The sequence below is a fragment of the Gossypium hirsutum genome, chromosome A07 (genome assembly GCF_007990345.1).
Source record: "Gossypium hirsutum isolate 1008001.06 chromosome A07, Gossypium_hirsutum_v2.1, whole genome shotgun sequence".
Classification (NCBI taxonomy): domain Eukaryota; kingdom Viridiplantae; phylum Streptophyta; class Magnoliopsida; order Malvales; family Malvaceae; genus Gossypium; species Gossypium hirsutum.
In genome coordinates this window covers 26,197,856-26,220,082 of record NC_053430.1, presented here as the reverse complement: position 1 = coordinate 26,220,082, position 22,227 = coordinate 26,197,856, and the positions used below count along the sequence as shown (strand labels likewise).

Below are 22,227 nucleotides of genomic sequence, written 5' to 3'. Positions count from 1 at the left end.
AGGTTTTAAAGATTGATTTTAAAAAATAATTTGTAAATAATTTGAAATATTTTTGGAATAAGTATGTGGCACACCGAGTCTCCGGCGCCGATCTTGTAAGTTTTTTGAAACTCTGTTTAGAATTGTTTGAAAATATGACTAGGATATTCTGAAACTACTTTAGGTAGTATACCATACTGAAATCATTCTAAGAAGTGTAAAACTGAAACCAGTAGTGAGACAACGATTCGCGATAACAGAATCTAAACTTCTGATACTGTATTGCATAAAATATCTGTTAATAAAATATCGAAACCATTAGTTAATCCATAACATTTGTAATATAGATAAATTTGATTAGACAATGAGCGCACGAGGTATCCGCGATCGTGGTAGTAGAGGCTGAGGTAGATGCCGTAGAGGGGTTCGAGCTGAGTCATCTTCCATGGATAATATACCGAATTTTGACACAAGTGAGATACCAGTGTCGTCTGCTACTGAGACTGGGTCTCGTGATTGCATGGCCAGGAACGATGCATTGTCCCAGGTTATGTTCAAGATTTTGGAGAAGGTCGCTGGGCCCAATACTGGTTCTAGAGGCCGGGGGTCGATTACGGAACGACTCTGGTCCAATGGGGCCGAGTTATTCAGAGGTGTCGTTAGAGTCGCCCCTAACGTGGCTGAGCACTGGATGGAGTCTATGGAGAGAATTATGGACGACCTGGATTTTACGGTTGAGCAGAAGGTTAATGGGGTTGTTTCTTTGTTGTGTGATGAGGCATACCAATGGTGGCTCATGGTTAAGGAGGGCACTCAGCTCGACCGATTGACTTGGGATTATTTTAAAACTATGTTCCAGGGTAAGTATGTAGAGGCCAGCTACATTGATGCTAGGAGGCGTGAGTTCCTTAATCTCACCCAAGGTGACCGTTCAGTGGCCGAGTATAAGGCTAAATTTCTGAGACTGAGCCATTATGCGCGAGGCATGGTGGCGACTGAATATGAAAGATGTGTCCGTTTTGAGGAAGGTTTTAGGGATAACCTGAGAGTGCTGATAGCTCCGCAAAAGGAGTGTGAGTTTGTTGTTTTGATCCAAAAGGCCAACATTGCTGAGGATGTTAAGCGCACAGAATGCCAGAACAAAGATCGCGAGAGGGGTAAGAACAAGAGGGATTCAGAGCCCTCGAGTTCTAGGATAAAGCCTAAGAAAAAGGCCAGATTTGACTGGCCAGTGAGAGTTGGGCCTCCTATTGCACCTACTGGGTGGCACTATGTGGGCACTGTGGTAAACGCCATCTGGGCGAGTGTTGGAGAACTACTAGGGCGTGCTTGAGATGTGAGTCGGCTGAGCATCGTGTTCGAGATTGCCCATTGAGAACTGATCAGGTGCAAGCTCTAGGTTTTGGTACTGTACAGCAGCCGATAGTAGTTCAACAGCCATCTAGGGGCTAAGGTCAGGCCAGGGGTGGTAACAGCATGGGCTGAGGACAGAGGGCAGTGGGCAGAGGTGCTGGACCGTCCGAAGTGAGGCAACCTACTTTGGTTTATGCTGCTCGTCACCGTGAAGACCAAGATGCTCCGAACGTCATTATGGGTACATTTTTAATATTTCATGTACGTTATCTTGCACTGATAGATATAGACTCTACACACTCATACACACTCATACATAGCTAGTACTATGTCTAAAACCTTGAGCATCCGGTTGAAAGTACTTCTAGCAAGGTAACTGTTGTGAGTCCGTTGGGGCGATCTATCCAAGTCAGCAAATTGTATAGAGACGTTCCATTAGAGGTCCAAAGGAGAGTATTTCTAGTAGATTTGATAGAGCTTCCATTTGGGGAGTTTGATTTAATTTTGGGAATGGACTGGTTAGTCAAGCACTGAGTAAGTCTGGACTGTATGACTAAGAGGGTTATTCTAAGAACTGAGGAGGATGTCGTGGTAGTTGTGATTGGGGAACGTCAGGATTTTCTAACTAATGTGATTTCTACGTTGGTGGCGGAAAAGTTGGTCTGAAAAGAATGTGAGGCTTATCTGGCTTATGTGAGTGTTTCAGATTCTAGGGACTCTTCTGTTAAGGATATTAAAATTGGAAGAAATTTTTCGGATGTCTTTCCTGAGGAGTTATCGGGGTTGCCTCTGAGCCATGAGGTAGAGTTTGGAATTGAGTTAATTCCTGGTACAGCTCCGGTGTTTATCGCCCCTTACCGAATGGAATCGAAAGAGTTGACGGAGCTTAAGGCTCAGATTCAGGAGTTGTTGGATCGTGGGTTCATTCGTCCCAGTGTCTCTCCATAGGGAGCACCTGTTCTTTTCGTGAAAAAGAAAAATGGGACAATAAGGATGTGTATCGACTACCGTCAGTTAAACAAGCTAACGACCAATAATAGGTACCCACTTTCGAGGATAGATGACTTATTTGATCAGTTCAGTGGGGCATCTATGTTTTCTAAGATTGATCTATGTTCTGGCTATCATCAGTTGAGAGTTAAAGAGGCCGTTGTGCATAAGATGGCATTTAAGACTCGTTATGGACATTACGAGTTCCTAGTTGTGCCCTTTGGTTACTAATGCAGCGACAACATTTATGGATTTAATGAACCGAGTATTTCAGACCTATCTGGATCAGTTTGTAATAGTGTTCATCGAAGACATATTGGTGTATTCTAAGACAAAGGATCAACATGATGAGCATTTCAGAGTGGTTCTACAGATTTTTCATGAGAAACAGTTGTATGCGAAGTTCAGCAAGTATGAGTTCTGGCTTCGGGAAGTGACATTTCTGGGACATGTAGTTTCTGCTGAGGGGATACGAGTGGATCCTCGTAAGCCTAAGGCTGTGTTGGATTGGAAACAACCAAAGAATGTGTTTGAAATCTGCAACTTTCTAGGGCTGACAGGATATTATTGACACTTCGTAGAAGGGTTCTCTTTGATCGCGGCTCTGATGACTAAGCTACTGTGTAAGGGAGTTCCTTTTGTTTGGACTGATACACAGCAAGAGAGCTTTGATAAGCTCAAGACGATTTTAACTCAGGCTCTTGTTTTGATATAGCCTGAGCCCAGTAAAGACTTCGTGGTATACAGTGATGCGTCGCATGTGGGTTTGAGTTGTGTTCTGATGCAAGACGGAAAGGTAGTTGCTTATACGTCTCGACAGTTCAAGACTCATGAGGCTAACTATCCGACGCGTGATCTGGAGTTGGCAGTAGTAGTCTTCACTCTGAAAATTTAGAGGCACTATCTGTATGGTGAAAAGTGTACTATTTGCACTGATCATAAGAGCCTCAAATATCTCGTCACCCAGAAGGAGTTAAATCTTGGGCAACGTAGATGGGTTGAACTGTTGAACTGCTTAAGGATTATGATTACACAATCGAGTACCATCCTGGTAAGGCCAATGTGATGGTCGATGCGTTAAGTCATAAGGCTATGACCAATCTGAGAGCGATGTACGCTCGACTGAGTCTTTTCAATGATGGGAGTCTACTGGCTGAACTTCAAGTGAAACCGACATGGATTGATCAAATCAGAGATAAACAGTTGGGCGACAAGTCTTTAGAGTTGCGTTTCCGTTAGGTGGAGAGTGGTGTTACTATGGATTTTAGGATTAATAAGGATCGGGTATTGTGTTCCCCTGGTCAGATTTGTGTACCGAATGATGAGGACTTGAGACAGTGTATTTTGAGGGAAGCACATAGTTGCCCTTATGCTATGCATCCCGGTAGGAACAAGATGTACCGAGATCTGTGAGAATTATACTGGTGGCCAGGGTTGAAGCGTGAGGTTACTGACTTCATTGCTCGATGCTTGACTTGTCAGCAGGTTAAAGCTGAACATCAGTTACCTTCAGGTTTGCAGCAGTCGGTTAAGATATCGTTATGAAAACTGGAGCGAGTAACGATGGATTTCGTTAGTGGGTTGCCTCTAACACCCACTAAGAAAGATTCTTCTGGGTCATCGTGGATTGATTAACCAAATCTGCTCACTTCATTCCGATCAGGACGGATTTCTCTCTGCAGAAATTGGCTAAGCTCTACATTTCCGAAATAGTGAGACTTCACGGGGTGCCTGTCCTGATCATCTCCGATAGGGATCTTCGTTTCACGTCTCGGTTCTAGAAGAAACTGCATGAGGCTTTGGGTTCGAGGTTAGACTTCAGTATTGCTTTCCATCCTCAGACAGATGGTTAGACGGAAAGGGTGATTTAGATACTGGCATTGGCAGATGGTTAGACAGATGGGTTCGAGGAGTACTTGCTATTGGCAGAGTTTACCTATAATAACAGCTTCCAGTCTAGCATTCAGATGGCACCTTACGAGGTACTGTATGGCCGTAAGTTTCGTACTCCCTTATGTTGAATTGAGTTGGGCAAATGAAATGTACTAGGTCCCAAATTAGTCCCTGAGACAGAGGATAAGGTTAGATTGATCAAGGATCATCTGAAAACAGCTTCTGACAGGTAGAAGTCTTATGCGGATCTAAAGAGACGCGAGATTGAGTATTCTACGAAGGATTTAGGGTTTCTCAAGGTCTCGCCATGGAAGAAGATTTTGAGGTTCGGTTGCAAAGGTAAGCTAAGCCCTAGGTTTATTGGGCCATACTGTATTCATGACGTTTTCCACGTCTCGATGTTGAGACACTACCGCTCTGATCCCAAGCACATTATTTTGGTGGAGGAGATTGAGGTTAGGCCAGATCTAACATTTGAAGAGGAGCCGGTTCAAATTTTAGATCATAACATTAAGGTTCTACGAAGAAAAATTATTCCTTTAGTAAAGGCGCTGTGGCGGAATCATAGCACTGAGGAGGCCACTTGGGAGCTGAAGGAGTCGATGCGTCAGCAATACCCTCACCTTTTCTGATCAGGTAAAATTTTGAGGCCGAAATTTTCTTTTAGGGGGTAGGGTTGTAACGCCCTAAATTTCATGTTCTGATTCTGTTAAATTGTTACACACAAATGTGTATCTGCTTCAGTGGTTAAGTGTTCTGGGAAGTGTTTGAAAGGTCCCAAGTTCAAGCATTAGCTTGGGTAAATTTTGGTATTTTTCTGAATTAAGCCTGATACTTGAGCAATGGGCTTATATTTAAGTATTTGTAATTTCACATCAGAATAGGCCTACTAGTCTGGTAGTTAAGATGTGTGTTGGTAAGTTAGGGATCCAGAGTTCGAAGCATAGGCTATCACCTTGCCATCTTGCATAAGCACACAACCCAATCCGTTCAAGGATGCATCGCTATCACAAATTCTTTTCCCGGCTCAGGCAATACTAAAACAGGAGCTTCAGTCAGCAATGTCTTTAACTTCTCAAAACTTTGCTGACACTCCTCCGTCCATTCAAACTTAACATCTTTTTGTAGCAACCTCGTCATCAGAGTCGCTATCATGGAAAATCCTTTCACAAACCTTCGATAGTAATCGGCTAAACCCAAAAAGCTTCTAACCTCAGTTATATTCTTAGGCGGTTTCCATTCGACAATTGTAGAAATCTTACATGGATCAACTCAGATGCCTTCATTCAAAACAATATAACCCAAAAATTTGACTTCCTGGAGCCAAAACTCCCTCAAGCTAAACTTGGCATACAGCTGCTTTTCTTGCAAGGTCTGTAGCACGATTCTTAGGTGCTTTGCATGCTCTGCCTCATTCTTAGAGTAGATCAAAATGTCCTCAATGAACACAACGACAAACTTATCCACATACGGCCGAAAGATCCTATTTATTAGGTCCATAAAAATGGCCGGTGCATTCGTCAGCCCAAACGGCATAACAAGAAATTCATAATGACCGTACCTCATCCTGAAAGCTGTCTTGGGTACATCCGAGTCCTTAACTCGCAGCTGATAATAGCCAGACCTCAAATCTATCTTAGAGAATACAGTGGCTCCTCTCAACTGGTCGAACAAGTCATCAATCCTTGGTAAAGGATACTTATTCTTGATGGTTACCTTATTCAGTTGCCGATAATCAATACATAATCTTATTGAACTATCTTTCTTCTTTACAAACAATACGGGGGCACCCCAAGGTGAAAAACTTGGCCTTGTGAATCTTTTATCCGTTAGCTCTTGCAACTGTGCCTTCAACTCTTTCAACTCAGTTGGTGCTATTGTGTACGGAGCAATAGCAATAGAAGTTGTCCCTGGCATCAATTCAATACCGAATTCTATCTCCCTTTCAAGAGGTAATCTGGGTAATTCTTCTGGAAATATATCTAGATACTCACATACTATCGGTACAGATTCAATCTTCGACTCGGTTTCCTTAGTATTCAGTACAAATGCAAGGTAGGCTTCATATCCTTTCCTCATATATCTCTGAGCAACCATAGTTGTGATTACAACCGGTGGCGAACCCAATTCTCTTGATTCGACCCGCAGAATCTCACCATCCAGGCATTTCAATTTAATATACTTACTACCAAAATTTACAATTATATCATACAGGGATAACCAATCCATACCAAGTATTACATCAAATTTATCAAATGGTAACAACATAAGGTTAGACAGGAAATAATGACCTTAAATCGTTAAACGACAATTCTTATAGACTTTGTCAACTAGGACTGATCTGCTAGCGGGTTTGACACTCTAATGATGAATTATGTAGGTTCCACAGGCATGTTCATACTAGACGCCAATTTCATACAGATATATGAATACGTCAACCCCGGGTCAATTAAAGCAACAACACTTATATTAAAAAGAGAGAAAGTACCCGTAATAACATCAGGAGTAGAGGCTTCTTCTCGAGCATGTATCACATACGTTCTTGTCGAGGCTCGAACCTCTGATTTTGAAGCATTTTTAGTCACGACTCTACTGCCACTAGCACTTCCAGGGTATCTCAGAAGTCTACCTCGAGAAATAGGAGTACTCGATTTCGGGGTTACATCCACTTTTTTTTCAACTCGCTCTGGGCAGTCTCTGAGGAAGTGATCAAAAGAACCACACCTGAAACATGCGCCACTCTTCATTCAGCACCCTCCGAAATGAAATTTGTTGCAGCTCTTACACTTCGATTTTTGGTCGTCTACACTCCCCACACTAGTCACCATCGGGGAAGAAGACTTCTGACCTCGTCGCTTAGAGCTTCTCGCTTTACCTGAATATCCCACTGACTAAGTGGAGCGTTCATGCTGGCTCTTGGCTTTCTTCGTGGAAAACAAGTGTTTTACTGCTAGACCTCTTGCTCACAACTCGAGCCTCTCTTTTAGCTTGTTTTCTTTTATTATTAAGTTCCTCAGCCTTCTTGGCTCGATCGGCCAATGCGGCAAACTCCCGTATTTTAAAGATCCCAATCAACAACTTGATGTCCTCATTCAAACCTTCCTCGAAGCGTTTACACATTTCCGATTCAGTTTGGACCCATTCAGTTGCGTACTAACTTAGTCGTACGAACTATCTCTCATATTCCGCTACAATCTTGTTCCCTTGTTTGAGTTCCAGGAACTCCTTTCGTTTCGAGTCCAAAACCGCTGGCTAATGTATTTATTCCTAAACTCTGCTTAGAAGAAATCCCAAGTAATATTTTCTTTCGGCACTACCTAGGATACGGTCTTCCACCAATGGTATGCAATGTCATTCAAAAGGGACACATCACACTTCAAACATTCCTCGGGTATGTACGACAAATCATCTAGCACCCGTGTAGTATTTTCAAGCCAGAACTCGGCTCTTTCAACGTCATCGTCAACTTTAGCTCTGAATTCCTCAGCCCCATACTTTAACATCCTCTACGATAGTCTTAGAACTGACTAAATCGTAGCTCTGATACCACTAAATGTAACACCCCTCACCCGTATCCAACGTTGGGATAAGGTTCGAGGCATTACTGAGACTTTACAATTGTAACACAATAATTGGATCGCAAATTTTCGCTAAAATTTTAACCCTTTTCACCCATAAACAACTCGTCCCTTAAATAGGCCTTCGAGGCCCTAGACGCACCCTAAGGCAGTTCGGGACAAAACCAGGAGTGTTCAATAAGCCCTGGGCATCTTAGGAATCTTTCCTTAATTTGAGGTATCACACGCCCACATGAGTAGGCCGTGTGGTCATACATACCCGTGTGACTTGGGACACACCCATGCCCTTCGGCCATGTGCAACACTGACTTATCAACACGGCTATGGCACACGCCCGTGCTGCCTGCCCATGGACAACATTGTCTTTTTAACACGGCCATGGCGCACGCCCATGTGGCTTACCCGTGTGCAACTTTGAGCTGAAAATTTAAAGTGCAGGGGAGACACGGCCATAGAACACACCCATGGGAGAAAGCCGTGTGTCACATACGATCTAGACGCACGCCCATGTGTCTAACCATATGGACCCCTATAGGCTATTTTCGAAGCTTTTGGTCACCTTTCTTATCACTTATACTTAATGGTTACCGATTTCAAGGAAAAACATGATTATACACTTGTAAATAATCTTAATAAAACTAGTTGTATAGAAACCTCATTTCATTGGTTTCAAACATGAAAGGTTATTTCCCATTTGGGGTTTATGAGTTTTCATGTCACTTTAATTCGTTCGAAATTGGCTCGTTCATTCGACTCATTGACAATTGGTAATAACCTATCACATGTAAATAAAATCTTGCATAGATTCGTAGGTCATAGCCTACTTCAATTAAGCCAATTTTCATGGCCATATACAACGATATAAACATATTTTTACATGCCTTCATTTGGCAAAGCAAATGACACATATAACAAAGTACTCAAAAATCCTATACAGGCCATTGAACAAAATAGAAATGTCCTTATACCAAAGCTTGTCTAGTTGATAGTGTATTGACTCTCCAATCGTCTTCCAGTCCTTATGAGTCCTCGAGCTCTGTGAGACAGGGAAAAAGAGAGGAGTAAGCATTTACATGCTTAGTAAGCTCGAATAACAGGAAAGTAAACTTACCGAATATTTAATATGCATCCATGATAGATAAGGAAACCAACATTTAAGAAATGGTTCCCTATTATATGCACTCAATCAATGAGTTAGTAACATAATCAAACATCATGAAATTTAACTAGATGAGCTCATCATTCAACATCTCATTTAAACTAACATCTCATGTTAATCTCGTTGAGTTTCTAAGGAATCTCGATGGAATACCCATTAACCATCAATTCATACGAATGATCATTCCATGTATGCACTCCCACGAACCTCACATCTTATGGCGGGATTACCGGTCCAAGCTAAATCCCCCATTTTATGAACTCATAAGGTGATGTCGGGATTAACAGTCTAGGCTAAATCCCTTATTGCGACAAACACCCTTAGTGAGCTCGAATATGAATTACCAGTTTAGGCTAAATTCAGACCCTAATCGAATTACCCGTCCGGGCTAAATCCATAATGCACACATATTCTTCGGGAGGCTCGATCATTCAAGGAACACCCGTCCGGGGGAGATCCTTTCTATATTTGAGACCAACATATTACCCATTCAGGCTAAATCCTTACTGCAACACATGCAGGATCTCATTACACATATCAATCAGGGTTTATCCATAGAATTTCTTTTCGTCAACCTCAACCGAGACATTTTTCACATGTTACCATCAAATATGCATTTCTATGATATTTCATGCCAATAATAAATGCAATCATCATGCATTCATAAAGCATACAATTATGCATATTAGGGGTTTACTTTAAATTATCTGAACTTACCTGGTATTAGTTTCGGAGTTATGTTTCGGTTATTCCGAAACCTTGCGTTTACCTCGATCGACCTCCGAAATTTGTTCCTCGGGGTTTATAACAACAAAATTATATCATTAATAGCCCACATTATACATTACAAGTCTAATTCTCACCCCCATCCCAAATGACCATTTTGCCCCTAACCTTTAACATTTTTACGATTTAGTCCCTAGGCTCGTATAATGAAACACATGTAATTTCTATCTTACCCAAGCCTAGCCAAACACTTTTCTCTCTTATGGAAGCCCATATTTCCCATTATTTATAATTTCTTCCACACATTTTACAACTTTTGCAAAATGGTCCTTACAAGGGTTTTTCATGAAAATCACCTAGGAAAATATGTTTAACACACATTCATCTTTCATATCCTCCATAATCCATCAAAATACAAATAAACCATGCATGGGTAAATTTTTAAACATGAACCCTAGCATGAAATATGAGTAGAAATGAAGAGAACAAGCCACCGGGATTTTGAAAATACAAAGAACATTGAAAACGGGGCTTGGGAGCACTTACTATTGAGCTTGAAATGTTTGAAAACCCTACCTATGGTGACAAGAGAATTTCGGCAGCATAGAGAAGAAGAATGGCTGATTTTGGCTTGATTTTTCCCATTTTATTTCATTAAAAAGCCAAATGACCAAAATTCCCTTATGTCATTTCTTTAAAATTTCATTCATGCAAGCCCATTTTTGTCCAAAAATTTAGAAATTGGGAAACTTACTCTCCAAGACCTTTTAATTTATAATCCAAAGCAATTTCATACAAATTGCTTCTAGAATTCAAGTTTTGCAATTTATTCAATTTAGTCCCTAATTTCCAATTGAACACCTTACTCAAAGAATTTTTTCATGAAACTTTAACACATGCATATACTCATATTTTAGGCCTTATAATAATCATAAAATACATGTTTTGATATCGGATTTGTGGTCCCAAAACCACTATTCCGACTAGGCCCTATTTCTAGATGTTATAGGTTTTTAATTCGAGACTTATGACAGTTTTGTGATTATTTAAACTGCAACTCATCAAAACACGATTTTCCTAAAAACTAAGGTTTTTTTAAATAAAAGGTAAAATTAATTATTTGGGTTTCAAAAGCTTCTACATAAAAGAGATGTTTGAATCAAATCAATTAGAATTTGGTTTCCCGAACTGAGTAAAAGTTAATAAAAAGAACGATTTGAAGGTCAATACATTTTCTAAAACACTCTCATGTGACTTCACCAAATTCAACCATAACGTCTAGGTCGGGTTTGGGGTGTTACATTGAGAGAGGTATAGTCATAGTTTTAAGTTGTGTTTGGGTTCATAGTGATGTTATGGATCTCGATAACATAAAATTTCACCTATCGTGTGAGTATGGAGTTATAACTTGAGAAGCTGGGATCACTTTGCAACTCAAGGTTCAAGTTGCTGGTGATTATATCATCTCGGATTGAAGTGTAACTAAGGTTTCAAGTTTACAAAGGTTATGTTGTCAAAGGATGTAGCATAATTGGGTTCGTAGTTGACTATGCTAATACGGGCACCATAATGAGTTTCTCCTCATTAGATGAGCACGCTTCATAACACTCAAACATAAGCACGAAGAAAGAAATGGTGAGGCGTCTTCTAGTATAATCAAGTAATCCGTGTTTTCCCTCTCCACTGAAGGCGGTGACCTTCTTAGTACAATCTGTTATACCCCAATGCTATCACATGTTATAATAACGGAGTCATCGCCTTTAGTAGTGATGGATAAGATGCATTACTTGATTATACTGAAACGTCTTTGTGTGTTTCTTTCTCGTAACATTTGAGTTTTATAAAGTATCTTCTTTTGATAAAAAGAACTCGTTGTTGTGCCCGTATAACAACGGTCAAATACAGACCCATTTATTCTCTATCCTTTGATAGCATAACATTTTTAAACTTGAAACCCTAGTTAAGCTTCAACCCTAGACTGTATAATCACTATCTATTGGGACCTTGAGTTACAACGTAATCTGGCTTCCCACGTGATGGTTGTATGGTGTGAAGTAGGATCTACATTATGGTGTAAAGCTTGTGATCTGCTCATTGGGTGAAATGTGTATAAGGTGGTTAAGTGTAGAGATGGGTGTATAGTTATCCGCCAGGAATTAAAGAAGTATCCGTCAAAGTCTAAAGGGAGGTCTAAAATCTTCAATTAGAGGAATCCAAAAATAACAATAAAGGTAATATTGTTTGACACTTACTAAGTTCTGTTGAACTTACATGCGTCTATTGGTATTGCAATTCTTGGCATTTAACCGGTATGTCAGAAGAGACCAAGCCAAGAATGCGCCTAGCTGGCAGTTTGAAGAGCGATATTATGCATACAGAGGGGCACTCGCAGGAATATGGCGAACAATACTCTACGCCATGATTAAGTAGGTTTAACAAAGTTTTAAGTTGTAATGCATTAAACTACTTTCGAAAATCTGTTGTTTTTAGTAAATATCTCTTTTAAAATCTTTTGACTTAGAAAGAATATGTATAAATAAGAAGTATGTTCAATATGGTTTTTGTTGTTGTAAAACTTTTGTTAAGTATTTTTGTATTGTGGCATCCTATATCCAAGTCCGATAAATCGGGTCAGGTATAGGGCATTACATAACCCTTTGGTGCTTCAATGGAAATAGAAGTAGAAGATGAAAGATGATCATTGCTGCCATGGATGATGTTTTCAACAGCTTGAAAAGCTCTTCTAGAACCATTTTCCCAAATTTCAATTTTCCCTTTTTTCTTTTTTCTTTTCTGCCTGTCCCTTCCCACCCCCCAAAATGATGTTCCTTCGATTGCTCAAGCCCAACATGGCTAGTTAATTGGCCACATTAGTTAGTTAACGAGCCACGTCACTTGTCCCGTTAGGTCTGTAACGGAAAATGTTAGTGGGTGACTAATTTTTCACTTTTCAGTAACATTAGCAACTATTTTTTTTCATAAAGTTTAGTGACCGAGTTGTAACTTTTTAAAGTTTAGTAACTGTTGATGTACTTTACCCTTATAATTGTTATATTTGCTCCCGTTTTAGGTTTTGGATTTAGAGTTTATATGAGTTTGGGTTTATAAGGTTTATGATTGAGTTTAGGAATTAGGGTTTATATTAAGTTTTAGGTTTTAGATTTCGAGTTTAGTTTAATTTAAATAAAGTTATTTAGTATTTATTTATAAGTCCATTATTTTTTATTTTATTAATGATGAAATGTCATGCTGTTGTTCACTTACAACACTTGAGAATTATACATTGAGCATACATTAAATATTCATTCAATTTTTATTTACTTCGATTTGATGAAAGAAAAGTAAAATAAAATAAATAAATATATAAATATAAGACAATGAAGCTTAGTTCAATGGCAATGACAAAACTAAGGTTGATTCCCCAAAATCTTTAAGATATCAAATTCTAAGTCCCATGCTAATGTCAAATGTGTGAATTATTTAGAAGAGATCTAGTTAGTTATTTAATTATAAATTAAAAAAATCAAATATAAAATATCTTTATCATCCTCTTAATCTTTTATTTAATTATTTCATAAAGAAGTTATAATTGGAAAAATAATTATAATGAATTACTTTCTTTCTTCTCCATCGTTAAACGAAACTGAAATTATGAAAATGCATTACTTTACTTTTTTTTCCCTACAAATTTGACTATCAAAAAAAGACAAATATATATTATTGGTTTATTCCAACATAGCATAACATTATTACAAATCACCAAGGTTTAATTTGCCAGATTTTATAATATAAAGTCTGACGATGGTACATGAACAATCTATATATTTATGCATTTGATTATTTCCATAAAATGAGAGTTTCCACAAACTCTACAATCGAATAATTACCCATAACCCTTCATCTGTAAGGTTGTTAGGAGAACTACTACTAGCAAATGCAAGAATCTCTTTTACTGTAAAGAACAAACATATTTGTGGTTCCTTTTATAGGATGGAGGAGGAAGCAATTCTCTACGTCAAATTCAAGCCTCATGGCGGAGCGTGGAAGACACGCGTCATGAAAGAAGAATGCAAAATGGTAAATAAAGAGAAAGAAAAAAAAAGTAGTGAGGCAAAAAGTATGATAACTGTCTTAACAATTATATATTACGACAAATCTTTTTTTTTTCAAATATTACAAGTTATAATCCTGCCATTTTAACATCGTCTTCTACCTTTATGTTATGTACACTACGAACTGAAAACTAAAAGGAAAATAATTTTATCTAACTGAACCTTTCATGTGCGTTAGTACCCTGTGAATGAAACGTTCCGTCTATGATCCGACAACGGCGATGGTGGCATCGACTTCGGATTTGGAGCCTTCGAACTCTGGAAATATTCTCTTATATCAAAATTTCCTGGGGATACTTCTGTCGTCAAGTCACCATCGTCTCTTGGCGGAATAAACGGCGGCCGTAACACTTCCGTTAAGAGGTCCCACCTGACCCCTCTAAAGAAGGCGTGCTCTTTGATCTCGCACGCGCCTCCGTGATATCCAAGCCTCTTTTCCGGATCCTTCTGCAATAACCGTCCGATCAAATCCGTTAAAGCGTTTGGTTGACCCATGAACTTGGGCTCTTTGGTCAAAACGTTTCGAAACGTCTCTTTTCGGTTCTTCCCTTTAAACGGCGTCCTCCCGTAGAGCATCTCGTAGGTTAGAATTCCGAAAGCCCACCAGTCGACGGCGAATTCATGTCCATCCCCACGTACAACTTCCGGTGACACGTATTCCTCGGTGCCCACGAAAGAGTTGGAACGTTCCTCGTTTGAGAAACTCAGCTTTCGTCGTCTCACTGGGCTGACTCGGGCTGATTTCGCTTTCTTCAAAGCATAGTTATATTTGTTATCGGGTACGACGGGGATCCATCGAAAGAACTTGAGTCGATGTTTACGTCGAGCCGTAAATTGAGGCAAAGAATTAGGAACCTTTTTGTCGTCAGCTAAAATTTCTGAGGGAGGTTTTTTCTTTAAGTTGCGGGAAAGGTCGAAATCAGTTAAAGTGGCGTGACCGGAGTGTTGAATGAGGATGTTTTCGGGCTTGAGATCCCGGTAAACGATACCCAGGGAATGCAGGTATTGGAGAGCACATAGGATCTCGGAGAGGTAAAAGCGGATGACAGAGGGGGAGAAAACGTGGTCGTTTTGATGGTAACGGAGGACGTTGAGGTCGGAGCCAGGGCAAAAAGGGACAGCCCAGGCAAGAAGGTCGGGGGTTTCGAGACAACCCAAAAGACGAGGGAGAAAAGGGTGTTGAAGGGCAGGGTCGGGAGGGGAAAGGGTTTTCAAGACCCCAATTTCCCAACGAGCTCGACGGTCGGCGTCATGTTTGGATCTCTGCACAACCTTTAGGGCGAAGGGGGAACGAGCGGTTGGGTCGGTAGAGATGTCGTGGACGAGAAACACAGTCCCCATGGCCCCTTTGCCCAGGATTCTGATGGCCTTGTGTTTTTCCAAATCTAACTCTGGCGGTTTCTCCATTGCAGAGAGACAAGAAAGAATGAGCGAAGCGAGAGAGACAGGGGAGGGAGAGGAAGGAAATATAATGAGAATGTTATTGGGGAGAGAGAGAATGTTTAGATGGTTTGGTTTCATTTATATACGGCTATTTAAAATGTTTTTTTTCCCTCGTTTCCGATATTTTCCTTCAAAATCAAAGTATTTGTATATATCAAACGACATAGCATCACAAGTAAAAAAGAGAATCCATGGCAAAAAAATAGATTAACCACTCATTATATTATTTAGGGATACATCTACTTTATAATCATTTTTTATTTTAATTTTTAATTTAATCTTACTTTTCTTTTAATTTTTAAACTTATATTATTTATCAAATCATTTTAAAATAAATAAATAAAAGTTAATGTTTATTTATTTTATTGATATGACATCAACATATATGTCATATTAACTATTAATTAATTTTTTAAAAATAAACATATTAAATATATATTTAAATATTTTGAATTTTTTGAATTTTTAAATTTAAAAAATTAATTAATTACTAATATATCATCTATGTGTATATCACACTAACAAAATTAACTATTCTATCTTTTTTGGGTAATTTGATAAACAAGTTTAAAGACTTAAAAAGACGAAAAATTAAATGAATGGTTAAAACGACCTTTTTTTTTATTAAGTTAGAGGGTTAAATAAATCATTATGCCTATGCAATATTATGCATGAACTTTAATTTTGTGCAATTTTATACATAAAATTTTTATTTGATTCAATTTTTAAAAATCACTAACAAATTACCGAATTAGCACAATTTTACATGAGATATTATATAAACAAATAATTATATTAATCCAATATAAAAATAAATATACATATATTCAATTTTTTAAAATATATAGAATTAAATTAAAATTTTATATATACATATAAATAACAATACAAATTTTATATGTAACCAAATACATTTAATATAATACAACATCACAAGTTAAAAAGAGATTTCATTTATCGTTGACACAAAATACATTAATTACTCAACATATTATTTATTCATTAATTTTTTTCCAAGGATATTTATAATTTTATTTTCTATATATTAAAATCAAAATCTCTAAAATATATTTTTTTATACGGATGATCTATCGTCTTTACATGTGTATAATTTAAAATAACATGTTCCCTCAACTTTGGTTGTTTTAATTTGATTTTTTTTTTGCCAAATTTTTTATTTAGTTAAAGTTTTAAAATAGTTCATATAATTAATAAAATATATCATATTTATTCTTATTATATTTTAAATAAATACTTAGGTTCAATTGATAAAGATTTATTTCTATATTTCATTAAATACATTAATTAATTTTTTTAAATATCAAAAATATCAAACAAAGTTTAACGGTTATGTAAAAGCATTGGGTTTTGGTGCAGTAGTGATCATAAATAAAATAGCATAACCTTAGCAACAAGTCATTCAAACATCAAAATACACGTCAAACTAAACAGCATATTATTAAGATGATACTCATCAGGTCCTAAACCATAGCTGTTCATTGGAACTCATCTTCTCTTTTCTATCAATCAGTCCCGACTTCATTGCTCTTGCCTTGCTCCTTTCAACAGATTCTCTACTTCTTGGCCACCTCTCCAGAAGTCAGACCACAAAATTGATTCAGACCCCTTTTGTTGTGTTTAACCATTTCTACATCTCTCTCTTCATACTCTGAGGGGTACCTTCTATCATATTCTTCACACCAAGATTTAAACATCTGAGACAACCATTTCAATACATGTGTGTTTGAGGTTATACTCTTTCACTTAAAATCTAATTATCAAGTCAAGAACATCATCTAACCATCAAAACATATGATTCCAATACAACAACTCAATTCATAGTAATTATGTTTTCAGGGCTTCTCCTAAACTAGTTCAAAATCAAGACATTTAAGAAACAAAATTTATGATCCTGTCTAACACTTTTTGGTGGAATTATAAAGATTGCCACTGCGACTCTTCCTGCTTTTCTTACACTCTAAAACTGGACGGGTTGAAAAGGATGCAGCTAATGCCAACCATGTTTTTCTGCCAATCTCACCTATCTTCTTTGAAACAACCCCTATAAGAAACGACAATAAAAAAAAAGTTTTCCTTTCACAATCTGTACGCAAAAGGAAAAATATCCCAGAAAAGCGAAAAAGAGATAGAGATAGAGGAAAGCTTGATTTGAAAGATTTTACAAGTCTTTTGCTGAATCGCAGTAGCCATCGATATTGAATAAAAAATAAGAATTTTCAAGGTGTTTAGGGTTTTTAACTTTTTTCAGGTAAATACAAAGTTTTGGGTAAACTTCATATTTAGTCATCCAGGTTTACCCGTCCATTTAAAAAATTTGTTATTTTAGTCACTTCTCTTAGATTAGTTGTCAACTTTAATCACTTTTGTTAGATAAGTTATCAATTTTAGCCACTATACCTTAAAATGGATTTAGTCACTAAACATAATACTGACTAGGCTTGATATAATCGTGATTTTGAAAAAAATTTGATCCTTAATATTTACACATTATACTAATTTTTTTATAATTTTACAAACTAAGAAAATAAAAAATAAAAATGAAAAAATACATAAAAATTCAAAAAGTATTAAAATTTATAAAAATATATAAAATACTCAAAAATTATAAAAAAATATTAAAATTTGTTAAAATTTATTATATTTTCACACATTCCCCCGATGTCTCCACTTTTCTTTCTCAATCAATGCTAGTTTTTCTTTCTCATTTTCTCAAATATTTTTGAGCTTATACAAATTTAGCTTTAACTTTTTTTATTATAAAATTGAATTAATTTTTCATTTAAGTTTTTATTATTAATTTGGTTTATTTATTCGAATCAATATAATAACAAAGAGGATTTCTAAATTTTTAGAATTTAAAAGTTAATTAATTAAATAATTGAAAATTATCTAAAATGAGTGACCAAAAAAATAACCAATACGTAGTTTACCCAATCATTTTAGTTCCATATGGGTTAGACGTTTTATTTCTAAAAGACTAATGAATAGAGTGTTTTACAGCATTAAGTTAAAAAAAAGTGTTTTACAACATTAAAAATCATTTCACATATAAATACAAAATTTAATTTTAGTTATAATATTATATTTTTTACAATTATTTTAAAAATAATATTTATCCTTAATAATTATAATTAGGGTAAACTATTCAAATAGTCATGGAACTATGCCCTTATTCTTATTTTGGTCACCTAACTTTAAAAATTTTCAATTTAAGCATTAATATATGAATTCTTTCTTGGTTTGGTAACTCACCATTAAATTAATAATATAAAAGTTTTTTTTTCTAAGTGGTATAATAACATATTTAATCCTCAATACTTATATATTCTATCAATTTAATCCTAATTCTAAATAATTCATTAGATTTAACCCTTCACATTTACAAATTCTTTTAATTTAATACTCAAACTTCTTTACCAATGTTTTCTGCTTTTAAAACAGAGGCTTTCCTCTCGACCGTCCCTCTCCATCTTCTCTCTCCCACCCTCCTGCTCCCCTCCATTGTTAAATAAGTTTTCCATATTTTATGGATATTTTTATTTCTTCAGTTCTTACAATGCCGAGTTCTAAACCCTACACTAAGATTAATGGAGACTAAAGAACATCATGGAAAAAAAAAAACTAATAAATGCTTCAAAATTCACTTTTTATTGAGATTTAAGTTTACAGACAGCACCTTTTATGTTACAAAAAATTGTTTGTTGAGTTTGATTTTTTCAAATGAATTGAAACTTATCGAATAATATCAACGATAAGCGTTATATTTTTAATTATTACAAATGGTTTTTGATATAATCTTTTTTATTTGCTTTAAACTTATAAGAACAAATAATAAGTGAACTAAATGTATTTAATTGTTATTTAAAAATAAAGAGTGCGAGGGAGAAGATGGAGGTGGGATTGGGTGCGGTTCATGTGTTTTGTGGTTTCATGTTACAGTATCTAATTTCACTGTCACCACTATTTTTACACTAATCGCAACTAAACGCACCACCCATCGCAGGAAGGGAGAGGGAGAGGGAGAAGGAGGGGCTAGGGAGGAAAATATTATTTGTTTTATTTAATATTAATATTTTTATTTAATTAGATTTTAATAATGCGACTTGACACTTTTTGATTGATTTTCACTTTTTTTTAATAGAGTGTAACAGTAAAGACTAACATTAGTTACAAAATTATAGTTACAAAATTATAACTTAAGTATCTAATACGATAAAAAAATTCAGATACCTAACTCAAACAAAAAACATAGCTTAAGGGCATCCTACTCAATTAAACTTTTTATTTTTTATATTATTCTATATATTTATATTAAATATGTTGACCAATAATTAGAATATATATTTAAGTTTGAGATTTCATTTAAGATATTAGTATTAATATTATGATCGATGAACACATAATATTAATCACTAGATTTACTCTATGGATATTTTGAGAAATAAAAAAAATATTTTATAATTTTATAATTTAATTTAATTCTTTTTTCTTGTAATAAAAGTTATGTTTTTAAATTTATTCATTTAATTCTTATTATACTTTTTTTTTATTTTTAATGATATTTTAATTCTTTTTCATTTTTTATGATAGGAGTTATGATAAAATGGACATTGTTATAAAATACAAAGCCAAAGAATTTGTTAGTACAAAAATTCATGAGTAAATGTATCATTAGGTCGAAATTTATGAAGGGAGGTGAATTGGTAATTAAAAATATTCACTAAGGATGAGAAATGATTAATAAGATTAATGATTCAATCTTAACTATTTACTTCTGTCATAGGACTAGAAATTTAGTCTACTAAATTACGTAGCCTTAGGTGATTCTTTTGCTTCAAATCCACCTAAATTAGCCTTACTTTTGAAAGTGAGAATTCACAAAAGAAATTCTTTAAGGCACTAAAATAAAGTTGAAGCAAAACTTGAAAGGCGAAAAAGCAAAAAGTAAACTAAAAAGCCACAAGAAAACTAAGCACACCACGTGTTTGATTAAATGCTCTCAAATATATTCAATAACTTTGAATGAAATAATTACAAATGAGGGAGAAGGCCTCTATTTATAGTTGAGCTTCCTTAAATCCAACGATACAGTTTAAATTACATTAATGGTTAAGATCAAAGCTTATCTACAAGATGAAAGTCTTAAGGGATTTAAACTTTATACAATCTTATCTTATAGGATTTACAATATTCACCATAGTAACTCTAGTTTTACTATAGCGTTCCACTAGGCCACCAAGGCTTTAAGTAGATGAGTTTCTTCGTGTGTTCCATGAATTGAGCCAATTCAAGTAGGTCAAATGAGCTCCATTTCATCAGTTGAACTCCATGAGACATTCTATGTACATTTGTGATATTCTCCTCCACCCATTCTCGCGACGCCTTCATCACATTCTCAAAATAACACTGGTCTAACTCATCTTGAAACTGTCTCAATGCCTCAGTCGATTCCCAACTAGTCTCTCTATCAGCTAGTTCTGCCCCTCGAAACATTTTCCTTGGCTTATGTCTCCACTGTCGCCTAACTCAAACCATTTCTCTCTTTTGTAAATCTCGTTGACTAGAGCCCATTGCTCTTAATTGCCCCCATTGTGACTTGCCTAGATCAGGATCCTATTGATCCACACAAATAGGATTAGGCATGTCCACATTGAATAGTGGGTTAACCTTGAGTATTTTTGCCAACTCTGGTTTGTAAGCCCCTCGACTTACCCGCTTCAAAACTCTGAAAGGGTCCTTGTATCTTTACCAAGCCAATGGTAAGTCATAATGCAAAACACTAGGAAAGTGTTCAAGATGTACCTCACTCATAGCATTTACTCGTTTTAACTACCTAGTTTGCATCACTACTTTTCCCACAAAGTTTGATGCATATCTTGTTGGATCTGGTGCCCTAAGTCTAGTATATTCGTTTGTATACTTGTATTTTTTCGAAAAATTGGTTTAACAAAATTATCCATAAATTACATTAATATCCTTTATATATTGTCCTCAATGGTTTTTTGTATACAAATCAAAATGGAAGCAAATATTAGCTCATTGGTTATCTAATGTTTAACTAGTACTAAGCAGTATTACGTGGTTAAAACGTAATACGGAAAGATAACTTATATTAGTAGATAAACGAAAAGATAACTTATATTAGTAGATAAACCTAAATATGTCTTTAGTCTAATAAAAAATGAGCAAACCGATTGAAAAACCGAATATTCTGTTTATCAAGTCCAATTGGGGAGACTCTTTGTCTTGAGCATCAATGCGAATGACTCTTAGAAGATAGAGACACAGATGTGACTGCTTGGACTAGTAAGACATCGGATAGGACCCAAGTAGAATAGATCCTAAATCCATTTATGCATTTATTCACTTGTGGCATTTATAGTGTGGCATACCTTAATCCTAAGTGGATGATGGACTATGTATGTGTAATTTGTATATTTTGATGTAAGTAAAAGTCTGAGTTCAAATAGATAAGGAATCAAAACCTGGTTGTTGGGTATACGACTTCTGCAGTATGTAGAATCATTCAGAATAGTGAAATTCATAGCCCAAGAAATAGGTAAATGATATTCTCTCATTAGCACTACATGATAGATGAAAAGTAAACGTGGCCATGAGTCATTTTTCTTTTTAATGAATGACTTAATTACTAATTGATAGTAATTGACTTTTCATGAAAACAAATATAATGGTTACTATGAGATAAAATAGGATCATATTGGGGAACGAATTTATCCTAAAGAGATTAAGGACATCCTATGATGGTAACACACTTATGACAAGGTCATTGAATGAGCACTAATTGAGTAGCTTTTTAATGGTATGTAATTGGGGAGAGCTTAGTCACAATATTATAGTGAAATAACTTTGTGACTAAATGAGTTTATAATTAATAGGCGAAAAACTAAAACTTAATTATAAATCATTTGAGCTTTAATTACATATGTCCAATTGATCTATTCCCTAGCTCTTT

At 36.0% G+C, this 22,227-nt stretch overlaps 2 protein-coding genes across 2 annotated transcripts; one reads left to right on the top strand and one right to left on the bottom strand.

Moving 5' to 3' along the window:
* The first annotated feature begins 424 nt into the window (after positions 1–424).
* Positions 425–4,103, top strand: LOC121203687 (uncharacterized). Its single transcript, XM_041074126.1, has 6 exons — positions 425–1,264; positions 1,471–1,573; positions 2,039–2,172; positions 3,343–3,556; positions 3,755–3,849; positions 4,005–4,103. The coding sequence occupies exons 1-6, from the start codon at positions 425–427 to the stop codon at positions 4,101–4,103; spliced, it is 1,485 nt and encodes a 494-aa protein (XP_040930060.1).
* Positions 4,104–13,771: 9,668 nt separating this feature from the next.
* LOC107953089 (serine/threonine-protein kinase UCNL) lies at positions 13,772–15,319 on the bottom strand. The gene has a single exon (XM_016888313.2). The coding sequence runs from the start codon at positions 15,309–15,311 to the stop codon at positions 13,965–13,967; it is 1,347 nt and encodes a 448-aa protein (XP_016743802.2). The 5' UTR covers positions 15,312–15,319; the 3' UTR covers positions 13,772–13,964.
* Between the last annotated feature and the right edge of the window lie 6,908 nt (positions 15,320–22,227).

Bases quoted from the DNA above. Each gene is read 5' to 3' on its own strand.
- LOC121203687 (XM_041074126.1), top strand. From the start codon at position 425: ATGGATAATATACCGAATTTTGACACAAGTGAGATACCAGTGTCGTCT. The intron at 2,173-3,342 runs GTGTTTATCGCC...GAACTGCTTAAG, and splicing joins TAATTCCTGGTACAGCTCCG to GATTATGATTACACAATCGA. The intron at 3,850-4,004 runs GTTAAGATATCG...TTCTCTCTGCAG, and splicing joins CTTCAGGTTTGCAGCAGTCG to AAATTGGCTAAGCTCTACAT.
- LOC107953089 (XM_016888313.2), bottom strand. From the start codon at position 15,311: ATGAAACCAAACCATCTAAACATTCTCTCTCTCCCCAATAACATTCTC.